This window comes from Lytechinus variegatus, chromosome 9 (assembly GCF_018143015.1).
Source record: "Lytechinus variegatus isolate NC3 chromosome 9, Lvar_3.0, whole genome shotgun sequence".
Lineage (NCBI taxonomy): Eukaryota > Metazoa > Echinodermata > Echinoidea > Temnopleuroida > Toxopneustidae > Lytechinus > Lytechinus variegatus.
Window position 1 is genome coordinate 12,410,822 of NC_054748.1, and position 13,225 is coordinate 12,424,046.

Genomic DNA, 13,225 nt, shown 5'->3' on the forward strand with positions numbered 1-13,225 from the left:
ATTTTTTGATCTCTATTTTAAATTAAGAAAAAAATGATTTAATGAATCAAATTTAAATAAGAGCCAAGTTGTATGAATGATAATAGGTGTAAACTGTCAGAGTAAAAAAATCAAGCATTTGCCCCAAAGAAAAAAAAATAAGCCAAACATTGCCACCCTTATTTTGCCACACATGGCCGGAGATATATTATAACTGAGAACAAGGTTATATCATAACCTTGTTCATTGAATGAGTGCATCAAACAGAGTATGCAGAGAAGTGAGAGAACATTGTTTTTAAATACATTATACAGCTTAAGACTGAAAATAAATAATTTTAAGGAAGACGAGACCTAAAGTGAAGCACTGCTTGTAAATTAAGGTTCCTCATTATGAATTCAAAGGATATTGGATAAACAACACAGAAATGGCAATATAATATAATATAACTAGAGTAGAGAGGCGGGGAGAGAAGAGGGACTCCTTTATGTACAAAAGGGACAAAAAAGGGGACATGAGGACAGAGACCAGCCAGGCCCGGGAAAGGGGGGGATGAAACGTATTGGTAAATTAGCATTAAATAATTAATAACACACAAAAAATAGGCTTTACGAATCACTTCCATAGTTACTCAGTAAATAACACTGTAGAATGTTGTTGTTCGTTTTGAGCCTTTTTCATGCCCTAGTCTCCTCGGTAGACACTTGGTGTTAGGAACTCAAAGGTAGAAAAAACTTCTAGGTAATTTTGTTGAGTTGAGTGGCTAGATATTAGGGCTGTAGAACTGACAGAATGTGTAATCGTAGCAAAGCGAATATCGTAGCTAAGTCCATGATTATATTCACCTCTACAGCTTTTCTTAGTGTTTGATTCTGCACCTGTGGCTATGGATTCTTGATCTAGATTAATTTTTAATCATCTTTCCATTGATTTATTTGAGTGACTAGTATGACTTGAGTTATTGCAATTTGCATTGGCATATGGTACCAGCGTAGCGGGGTGGGCCTACCGCCGCGGCGGTAGGCTCAGGCCATGTTTCAGTCAGGCTGAATCGCAGCTTCATCATCACACAGTGCTCAGCCATTGACGAATGCTTATTTTGGTATATATTTTTTAATGTTTTTGTTCCATTTCAGTAAATATGGATACTGGCTCTGACTGTTCTTTCCATTTATATTTCACAACTCACAACTTTGTTACTATGGCTAACTTAGATCTGATGTAAACTATAAAAAGTGACACTTTTGCTTTTTTTATGTAGATCTAGATCTAACAATAACACAATTATAGTTCTGCCAAAAGAATTTATTTAAAAAAAATGTATATTTAAGAAATAAACAATATTGTATCCAAACCAAGATCACCAATAGAGTTACTCACAAGAGATAGTCTATGCCCCAAAATCACCTTTTTTTAAGTGTGCAGGTAATAAAAAAAAATCAGTGTACTAGTATGATATCAATCAATCGTTATACACTCAAATGTGCTGCTATGTACTTTGAGCCAAAATCAATAAGTTTCATAATGTGTTTAAGTGTTGTGACTGTTTTTGTCAATATTAAGATTTTGTTCTATAATGTCTAAATCTATACAAAACCAAGATTTTTGTCTTAGGGACACAATTTGTGCTCGCTCGCTCTGCTGTTATATATTTTGGTCCTTTTTTTCGGCACATTGTTGACCATCCCGGCAAAAAGTTGAGAATCGTGCGATCGGCGTAGGATTTTCAATATCTACATGTTGGCAGGTATGCATTCGCGTGAAGGAATAGAACCTATTTCATTTCTTTATATACTCATCTTCTGCTCTGTTTTGCGACTGGATTTACCGAAATTAAAACTTTACAATCAAATCTGATGTGACCAAGGTAGGCACAATTGTAGGCCTCTAATTTCTGTTCTCTATTTTATAAAACATTTTAAGCTTCTGCACTTCGCGCAGTAAGAGGAATTATTTCAAATTCTTCAAACTTTCCCATTTTTCGGGCACTCATAATAGGTTTCTTTAAAAAACTATTTTTCTTAATCAGAGCAAGTCAATATTCAAGTTGATAAGAGTACTAGAGATGCAAGAGACACCTTCTTTTGATTTGAATTTGATGAGATCTCAAAAATTTCGCATTCCATGAGGGATGGGGGAATTCCCCCTCTCTGCACCCTCCCCCTTACTGCCCCCTCCAAAATTAAACCCTTGCTACACGGTTGCTACATTTATCATCGTGGATAAACCGCAACCCGACTTGTGGCTCTTTCTCGCCAAGGATTAAGTGTGTGCCATAGAGAATCATATCTCTAATGTTGTGTATGACAGAGAAATGTATTTTAAGGTAACATTTTATGTACTGATGTTGAAAATTATTCCTGTCCTATTTGCACTCACAAGTCTGTATTTTTCTTCATGTTCATGAAGAAACAAAAAGACCATGCAAAAGGGGATAGATAAGGTATCAAACTGTTCTATTCCTTGAGGTAATTGAAAAATATGATAAGATACATGTATGTATTTAGAATCATCATTGTCAGCATTTGGTAATAATGGGGAGACAGAAAATATCCTCATGTTTCATAAAAAAAGAGATAAAGTTATACATGCAGGCCTATCAAAAACTTAGAATAATATTGTTTGATTCTCGTCTCTTATTCTAAATTCATGTGTGCAATTCTATTTTTAAAAATCTTTTTCTTTTTTTTCTTCATTTGATGGTATCATGACATGAAATTGTCTTTTTGATTTTATTTTTGCAGACTGCAAAGCCACCTATTGAGATGTCTCACAAGTCTGCTATTCTAGCTGGTCAGCTTATCAAATACTCCGCTCTCTGCTACTGTGGAGCATACTGTGTCTCGGAATATATCTTTGATTTCACATTGGTAAAAAAAAACACCATATTAGGGGGCCATATTTTTTTGGCAATGAATAGAATTGTACCTTCGGAACTTTAAAATAAAATCTACTTAATCTATAGTCTACTGAATTATGTCATTCCTTTAGGATTTCAACAAGGATCGCATGTTCCTGGCAGCAATAAGCTAAGATTGTAAGAAACAGATGATTGTGTTATGTAGCAGTTGGCAGTTTCGTCATCATCACATCAGATCAAAACTCTTTGAGTTTCACACCAGACTTAATGTCAGAGCATCGTTTATTTCCAATTGGGATACAACATTTATCTTCTGTGGAATTATTTGCACGCCATCAATGAACTGTTTGCAGTTACTCCCCGAACATGATCTAAGTTCATTGACCCTAAATGACCTTTGACCTTGGTCATGTGACATGAAACTCAGGCAGGAAATTCAGTAATACTTGATTAACCTTATGGCCAATCTTCATGAACTAGGTCCATGTACTTTCTAAGTTATGCTGTCATTTAATAAAATTATCAGATCTGATATGATCTGATCTGATGAAGTGATCTGGTATGATATGATAATCCTTGAAGAAACTGCCACCTTATATAAATACCTATTTTTATGACCAATTAAAAACCCTATTTTAATGACCAATTGAAAATGCTTCAATGATTCAAAGGCGGTTAATTAAACATTCACGCTTGAATGAACATGTGGAATGTGATTAGCTCTTTTTTGCGTTATTGGAAAAATAAGCAATTTGTAACCATGGATATCTGTTACAAACCTCCTTGCATACATTTTTGTCTTGCCCACCAGAGGTGAAGGCCATTTTCAAAGGTCATTTTCAGGTCAACGTTAAAGTTTACATGCAAGACTCTTATGACACTAAACTAACTCCGCAACCGCAAGTCATTTTTCAACCAAACTTGGATGGTGGATGGACTTGGGGACCTGCATGGTATGCTGCAGTCGGAGGTCTTACGATAAGGTCAAAGGTCATTTTCAGGTCAACGTTAACGTTTTCATGCAAGAGTCTCTTTATGACATAAACTCCGCAACCGTAAGGTGCTTTTCAACCAAACTTGGATGGTAGATGAACTTGGGGGACCTGCATGTTATGCTGCAGTCAGAGGTCACATGGTAAGGTCAAAGGTCATTTTCAGGTCAACATTAAAGTTTATGTGCAAGGCTCTTATGACAAGTGTTATTCCGTCCCAGTCATATTACAATGAAGTTTGGAACCTGCTAATCACAATATTTCTGGTTATTTTCATAAGTGGGCAAGACACAAAATCGCTTTTGCCTTGTTTTTATTTGATTTTTATGAAAATCCCGATTTTTAAGAGAAGAAAGTTCAAGGCCTTGGCCCAACTCTGTGTCGCATCGAATGGTTATTTTGGTGTGCACGCTTTTTGGCTAGTGTTGCTCTGAAGCCATGTGCAAAGTTTCATGAAATAACTGTTGGCAGAAGTAACAAAAACCGTCCATGAAACAAACGCTTATTTCATATTTGTTAAAATTTTGACTTCCTCTCTCATAGACTTGAGTACATTATGGGTGCATATGTTTAAGAATAAGTAACCCCTTATTCAATATGGTGGAACTTTTTTCAAGGCTGACTTTAGCAATGTCATTTGGCAGTAATGTTTATCAACCTATAGACAGAATTCTGTGCAATAATGAAATTGATTTGTTTAGTTATGGATGAGTGAGCACGCATCATCAAAGTGGGGAAAATTGGTATTTTCAATGTCACAGACTCATTTTAAAGGGTAATAAAGTGAATATTGGGGGCAAAGTTGGTTTCAAATATGACTTTAATTGCTGTTTTTATCATCCATCATTTCTGTTACCACACACTTTCCGAGCTTTTCATGGTTAAGTGCGCACATTCGAAAACTTAGCATGTAAATCACAGCTCATTGTAAAGCAAATATCGTCATGATGGCCTTGGTGTGTGGGGGAGTGGGGTGGGGCGCAATGCACTCTTCGAAATGTTTGGGCCAATGAAACAAGTTTAAAAAGTAAAAGATATCTTCAAATAAATTTTACTAGCTAAATTCCACGTGTTCTTAATGATTGAGGTCTACTTTTATTCGCATAACTATTTCAAAGTTCTGCGCAAATCATTTTTCACTATAAAAGTCAGTGGTGCTCACTCAAGCGAAATATTTTTCGACAGGAAATTACGAAGATATTATTTTACAGGATTTCATCTAGGTGTAAACTTTTTTTTGATACTATAATTCAATTTCATCATATTTTATGATGGCTAACTTAGAATTTTTTATTTCAACATAGTTCATCTCATTTTGCATTGCTGTATGTAGTGTACAAATAATTCTTCTAGACACTGTATACTAAGAACACCACAAAGTGTTTCTACACCAAAAATCAGGACATGTGGAGCTTTATTTAGGGAGTTATATGAAAAAGTATGATTTTGCATACTAATTATGCATTAATGAGCATAATCAATAACAATTTGCATGAAATGAACTTGTAGTTTACAACCCAAACTACTTGGTGCCAATTTTTGGCACAATTTTGCAGTCAGTGGCTGAGATCTCACAGTGGGGGGGGGGGGGGGCTCGCATAACCAAGATATATCAATTGTTAGAATAGAATTCAGTATGTATGGATGCAGCAAGTACCAAATAATAAATAGAGATAAGAATCATCATTTCATTAAAAACAAAATATAAAAAACAACCATTTTGCCATTGAAATTTATGAGCAATGAGTGATGCAAGAGCTTTAGGACCCTGGTAGCTTTAAGACCCCTTTATTATTGTTATAGGCTCTTGACAGCTGCATTTACCTCACTACTAGTAATTTTTACTAAAGTGCACAAAAAAGGGTATCTTTGTTACCCCTCAAAGAATATTGCTTTGGTCTACTGAATTTTTCCATTTTACTCCATTTATCATCAACTTATCTTGCATTAACTTCCCCTTGATAAACTTTTCAAATTTATGTGAGAATTATGATCCCTTTAATTTTTCAGTGCACTGGTCCGTCTATGCTTCCAACAATCCAGGAAAGAGACATCGTTTTGACTGAACATATCAGCACACGGTTTTTCTTCAACATCAAGAGGTATGATATCTATTTTCATTTTTTGCCTTGTCATGCTTTCCAATTCAATCAGATCATGTATATTGTAGTCATAACTCCTTTTGCAGACAAGACCTATATTGGGATAATGGGACTTCTAGAGGCATTTTGGGGGGTAAAAATTAGGAACTAGTCTATTTCACACAATTTCAATGTGCCAGTTCTTAAGCCTATTTCACATGTTTTGACCACCTAATTTGCATAAACAAAAATGGCTGCCAATTTGACCATTTAGAATATTTTATAAAATTTGCTTTCACAGACATGGATAATGCTGTAATCAACATAAAAACAGATAATAACTGGCAAGTAATAGGAACGAGATGTGTGTTTAATAAAAACAGATATGTTACGTATAAGAAGAATTGTAAAAGCAATTACATTCATTTATTTAGTTATTTCCTTTTTGAGGATATCCATAGCCAAGAATGATAAAGAACATTCCAGAGCGTGTTTGTAATTTAAGCTTTTGTTCTGGAGGCCTCTTGCCTATTTAAAGGCCAAGGAGTTTTATTTTTGAATAGGGAAAAGCAGGCAATAGATTGCTACACAATAGCCAGCCTACAGTGAAAAGAACTGTAGGATTAACTATGTTATTGACATGTAAGTTTCACTGAGGTCATTCAAGAGTCTTCTGGAATTTGACTGCTCCTGAAAGGAGAATGTTTTTTTTAAGACAATACTAGAACCTTCCATAATAGTGAATACTAGAAGTCTCTAGAATAGTGAATAATTTGTATATAAACTGGCATTTCTTCAAGGACATCATCATATCAGATCACTTCATATCAGATCAGAGATAAGAGTTTCAGTCAGACTTTGTCAGAGCAGACTTTATTTCCACCTGGAAAATTTAACGTCTGGAATTATTTACCCGCCATCAATGAACTGTTTGCAGTTATTTTGAAAGAGGAATTCTCAGTTCTCATCGAGATCATCAACCTGTTTAATGAACGCTTTTCAACCAATGGATTGCTGAAATTGATTATTAATCATCATCAATATCGTCTTCACGGATATTTCAACTTGTTACTGTGACTGTTGTTATTCATCGTGCTTCAACATCGGTTTCATCGTCGCCATCATTGTGAACCTTAATAAGGAATCTTCGCCAGCCAACTTGGATTAAATACTGGATTTTACTTTGGATTTATTATCGCAATCTCAAGAGACGCAAGACCATTATCATTTATGATTTATTTGTGTACTAGCAGCAATTACCCGTGGCAGTACAGGGGGTAGGGGTCATTTTTCTTTATCAAAGTGTGTGTGGGGGGGGAGGGGGTGACATTCTTGTATGTACAGCTAGACTGCCTATTCACACTGAAAGCCGAGCAGTTTATTGATGAAATATATTTAGACAACTGATTCATAGCAGACTTCTCTTTCAATATAGATAGGAGGTTCAATTAAGCATCTTGGGTTGAACTGGAGGAAGAACTTCAATAATCATTACAGAGTGAAATCCAAATCTAACTATAAAATGGAAAATGTATTAGAACACGGTGTATTCAGTAAGCAGTCAAGAGGCAATTATTGTGATGTATCATAACATAGAAATGTTATGATTACATGTATTGGGTCAGAAATAAATATGTAAGTACATTGCACATGTACCTTACAATGTAAATTAGACTGCGGTTGTACTTTTTGTCTCACCTGCGAAGCAAGTGAGACTATAGGCGCCGCTTTTCCGACGGCGGCGGTGGCGTCAACATCAAATCTTAACCTGAGGTTAAGTTTTTGAAATGACATCATAACTTAGAAAGTATATGGACCTAGTTCATGAAACTTGGCCATAAGGTTAATCAAGTATTACTGAACATCCTTTTAGAGTTTCATGTCACATGACCAAGGTCAAAGGTCATTTAGGGTCAATGAACTTAGACCATGTTGGAGGAATCAACATCGAAATCTTAACCTGAGGTTAAGTTTTTGAAATGTCATCATAACTTAGAAAATATATAGACCTATTTCATGAAACTTGGACATAAGGTTAATCAAGTATCACTGAACATCCTGCATGAGTTTCACGTCACATGACCAAGGTCAAAGGTCATTTAGGGTCAATGAACTTTGGCCGAATTGGGGATATCTGTTGAATTCCCATCATAACTTTGAAAGTTTATGGATCTGATTCATAAAACTTGGACATAATAGTAATCAAGCATCACTGAATATTTTGTGCAAGTTTCAGGTCTCATGATTAAGGTCAAAGGTCATTTAGGGTCAATGAACTTTGGCCGAATCGGGGGTATCTGTTGAATTACCATCATAAATTTGAATGTTTATTAGTCTAGTTCATTAAACTTGGACATATGAGTAATCAAATATCACTGAACACCCTGTACGCATTTCAGGTCACATGACCAAGGTCAAAGGTCAATGAACTTTGGCCGAATTGGGTGTATCTGTTGAATTACTATCGTAACTTTGAAAATTTATGGATCTGATTCATGAAACTTGTACATAAGAGTAATCAAGTATCACTGAACATCCTGTGCGAGTTTCAGGTCACATGATCAAGGTCAAAGGTCATGTAAGGTCAATGAACTTTGGCTATGTTGGGGTTTTTTGTTGAATAACCATCATATCTCTGTAAGTTTATTGGTCTTGTTCATAAAAAGTTGACATAAGAGTAACCATGTATCACTGAACATCTTGTGTGAGTTAGAGTAGTATTCAAAGTCAGCACTGCTGCTATATTGAACCGCGTGATGCAGGTGAGACGGCCAGAGGCATTCCACTTGTTAAATCAAAGGTTGCTCAGTCATATATTAGTATGGCAGGATGTCGAAAAGAAGTAAGAGTGAGAGAAAGGGGGTGATAAAATGAGAGACAGAAACAGTGGTGGGAAAAATGAGTCAGACAGACAGTGAGGAAAATGAGAGACAGAGGGGAAAATGAAAGGGACCCACACGGGAAAATGAATGAGAGAAAGAGATAGACAGACAGTGGGAAAAATGAATGAGAGAGACAGAGAGTGGGGAAAATGAGAGAGACAGTTGGGAAAATGAATGTAAAGACAGTGGGAAAATCTACTTCAGATACGCCATACTTACCTATTCCCTTAAAAGCCATTCGATCGCCACGCTCGAATACACCCGGCAAAAAATTTCTCCTATAAAAGGAGAAAAAGTCTGCAACGCAGACTAGAGCCCCGCACGACAAGGAGGGAAACCCCGCCCTATATACTATAAGTACCTTGCGTGCGTGGCTCACTTCCTCTTTCTTTTGCCGGCGCCCGAACCTAACGGTTGTGTGGCGCTTACGCTCAGAGTTTCTATACACCCAAACAGTAAAAGACTTTTCCCAAAAGTAGACAGAGGTCTCAGAACCCACGTCTCAGGACAAAAAGTAGACAGAGGTCTCAGAACCAACGTCTCATTACAAAAGTAGACAGAGGTCTCAGAACCCACGTCTCATTACAAAAGTAGACAGAGGTCTCAGAACCCACGTCTCATCACAGAAGTAGGCAGAGGTCTCGGTACCCACGCCTCATCCGATCCCACAGCCATAACCAGACGGAGGTACGTTTCAGGCCCCACGTCTATATTATCCACCATAATGAGCCAAACAACTGGATCGAAAGACTCTCCCCGTCAGGGCCCCAATCAAGCCAGTAATAACACTTCCCAGAACAATACGAAAGAGGATGGAGCTATGAAAGATAATGGAGAAAAGAAAACCCCCAATATAGCCAGGTCTAAACGAGGTACAGGGTTCAAAATCCCCCTCAAAGGAAAAGTCAAGACCCCCTCCCAGGCCAAACCCAAGGGGAAGACAGCTAAAACCCCTACTCCGGACGAATTAACCCTCGGGACGTCCGTCACCTTACTGGGAAAGATACCGAAGGGGGCCGAGTTTTCTTTGGACGACTCGGATAAATTCGAGACGATTCCCGTCACCAAGAAAGCGAAGATGGGGGAATCAGGGAAGGACGTAAAAACGGGTTTTCATCCCCCTGACGACACGGACATTGCCTCGGCGGCATGGTTCATGAAGATGTTCCAGGCGGCGCAAAAATGTATGAACTTGTCGAATCAGCCGATTGCAGGCGACACCACCGCCCCTACCAGATCAGCGGCGCAGACCAAAACTCGGCCCGACAGCCCAGGCGCCCGACGCCGGACGGGCCGCTGAGGCGTGACGGAGTACCGGCGAAGCGGCCACGGCCAGGACAACAGGACATTGAAAGCGGTACTCTGGGGAGAAGCCCGAGTACCTGTCATGCTCCCTCTATTGATATAAATGAGGATGATTCAAACTCTGAATATAGCTACCATCGGCCCATAGCATCCCGCAAGCGAAAATGGGCAGACTCTTTGCTGTCTCAACTTTCCACTTCAGGATCAGAGAGACAGAGCATTGCTAGCGGTCGTTATGAGAAGGAGGGGGTTTCAGTGATTAGTGAGGGTTTTTCTTCAGCTATTTTTGCTTCCAGCCCCAGCTCTCGCCATGATAGCGTAGAAAGCAAGCCTGTTTCGGCTGCAGATTTGATTACGAAATACTGCCCCCAGCTTAAGGCAGAGACTACCGACTCAGAGGAATCTAAGCCTATTTTCTGTCTCGATTCAGAGCTTGGGAGACAATCTGTCAACTCAGCTGCAGTGAAGCTTGACAAACCCTTCTCATCCTGCCTGAATTACCTTAATGACAGGGGAAGGGACTTACGTCCTACCAACAGAGTGGTTAAGAAGCACTTTCGCTTTGGGGAACGAGACTTTAAGCACGCTTTCAAGACTCCCACAGTCCCAGATGCAGCCTTTTGTGTTGGTGATGCTAAGGCTAAGAGATCGCGCTACTCTAATCAGAATCCACTCGGGTCACGGAGATTTAAGCGTATGGAGAGTCAGTTGACCTCTATTGACCAGGCAGCCAGGGCATCTATGCGCCTAGCAACCTATCACACATATCTTTTGACAGCCTTTCGGGAATCTGAGAGACTAGGTATCTCCCCAGAGGATCGCAGAGACATATGGGAGTGTGTTATGAAGATTGCAGAACACCAGTTTGAGCAGGCGTCGAGAACGGCCATACTTTGCACGAGAGCAAGACGTTCACAGGTCATTGACGTACTTCAGATTGAAAAAAATGCTACTCGACTACTCGAAAGACTGCCAGCCTGGGGGGATGACCTTTTCAGTGGTCGTTTTCAGTGGTCGTTTTCAGGAAGTTTTAGAATCTTCCATCTCTGCCTCTTCCACGGCTGATAAGACAGTGTACAGGTTGTCTTCACATTCTTATGGCCAACGTTCCTCCTCACGTCAGCAGGCCTCTGGGCCGAGTAACCAGCAACGGCAGGCCCCCCCACAACGCGAGGTCAGGGATAGGAGGCCCCAGACCAATCAAAGGACCCCTAAGCCCTTTTGGGGTCGACGCAGATCGTCCCACGGTTCTCAGTACCCCCCTAAACACTTGTGACTCCTTGGCCGGACCGTTTTCCCCAGACTTACAAGCCCCCATAGCCCCCGTAGGAGGAAGACTCATTTTCTTTGCAAAAAATTGGAGCCTCATAACAAGAGACAAACTAATTCTCAGGATAGTGCGGGAGGGATACCGGGTCGAGATCGACCCAGATTATCGGGACGCGTTCGCACAACTAAGAACCACCTCTGCCTGAATTACCTTAATGACAGGGGAAGGGACTTACGTCCTACCAACAGAGTGGTTAAGAAGCACTTTCGCTTTGGGGAACGAGACTTTAAGCACGCTTTCAAGACTCCCACAGTCCCAGATACAGCCTTTTGTGTTGGTGATGCTAAGGCTAAGAGATCGCGCTACTCTAATCAGAATCCACTCGGGTCACGGAGATTTAAGCGTATGGAGAGTCAGTTGACCTCTATTGACCAGGCAGCCAGGGCATCTATGCGCCTAGCAACCTATCACACATATCTTTTGACAGCCTTTCGGGAATCTGAGAGACTAGGTATCTCCCCAGAGGATCGCAGAGACATATGGGAGTGTGTTATGAAGATTGCAGAACACCAGTTTGAGCAGGCGTCGAGAACGGCCATACTTTGCACGAGAGCAAGACGTTCACAGGTCATTGACGTACTTCAGATTGAAAAAAATGCTACTCGACTACTCGAAAGACTGCCAGCCTGGGGGGATGACCTTTTCAGTGGTCGTTTTCAGTGGTCGTTTTCAGGAAGTTTTAGAATCTTCCATCTCTGCCTCTTCCACGGCTGATAAGACAGTGTACAGGTTGTCTTCACATTCTTATGGCCAACGTTCCTCCTCACGTCAGCAGGCCTCTGGGCCGAGTAACCAGCAACAGCAGGCCCCCCACAACGCGAGGTCAGGGATAGGAGGCCCCAGACCAATCAAAGGACCCCTAAGCCCTTTTGGGGTCGACGCAGATCGTCCCACGGTTCTCAGTACCCCCCTAAACACTTGTGACTCCTTGGCCGGACCGTTTTCCCCAGACTTACAAGCCCCCATAGCCCCCGTAGGAGGAAGACTCATTTTCTTTGCAAAAAATTGGAGCCTCATAACAAGAGAAACTAATTCTCAGGATAGTGCGGGAGGGATACCGGGTCGAGATCGACCCAGATTATCGGGACGCGTTCGCACAACTAAGAACCACCTCTGCCCTCCCCCGCTCTCTCGAAAAGAGAGAGGCTCTCTTAAGGGAAATCAACGAACTGGAGAGAAAGCGTGCAATTTCCAAGGTGCCCTCCAGCCGAAAGATTGTTTTGTCAAATGTCTTCCTAATTCGGAAACGGTCCGGAAAATTCAGGATGATCCTGAATCTAAAGAAACTAAACAGGTTCATCGAAAACAAGCCATTCAAGATGGAATGCCTCTCCAAGATCCTGCCCCTGCTTCGCCCCCACGAGTGGGCGGCATCTATAGACTTATCGGACGCGTATCTTCACGTTCCAATAGCAAGGTCCTCTCAGCTCTCCTAGGTTTCACAATAGGAGGGGACACTTGCCAGTATCAGGCCCTCCCTTTCGGCCTTCGCTCTGCTCCTCGCATCTTTACAGGGCTCGTCAGGGTAATTGCTGCAGAGCTAAGAAGAAGAGGGGTAAAAATTTTTTGCTATCTCGACGATTGGTTGATCCTCGCCCCCTCAGAACAATCCCTTCACAGACACTTGAAGGTCACTATCGCGTTAACGACAAATTTAGGCCTTCTCATAAACTGGGAAAAATCAAGATTGACTCCAACTCAGACTCCGGATTTCCTTGGAGCATTTATAGACATCCCGCGTCAGCTGGCAGCCCCCCTTCCCCGGAATTCAATCAATTCCGGGTTCAGAGAACGAG

The 13,225-nt window shown here is 40.5% G+C and overlaps 1 protein-coding gene across 5 annotated transcripts in view; it reads left to right on the top strand.

The window, feature by feature from the left end:
- The window catches only part of LOC121420973 (mitochondrial inner membrane protease subunit 1-like), a 74,625-nt gene that overhangs the window by 24,519 nt on the left and 36,881 nt on the right, over positions 1-13,225 (top strand). For 4 of the 5 annotated variants that reach the window (XM_041615535.1, XM_041615534.1, XM_041615532.1 and 1 more), the window contains 2 exons: positions 2,724-2,849; positions 5,842-5,933. In XM_041615535.1, the coding sequence (XP_041471469.1) occupies positions 2,745-2,849; positions 5,842-5,933 (197 nt within the window). In that variant the 5' untranslated portion in view covers positions 2,724-2,744. Of the gene's footprint in view, positions 1-2,723; positions 2,850-3,778; positions 3,975-5,841; positions 5,934-13,225 lie in introns of those variants that run through there. The other variant, XM_041615536.1, reaches the window with a different exon arrangement.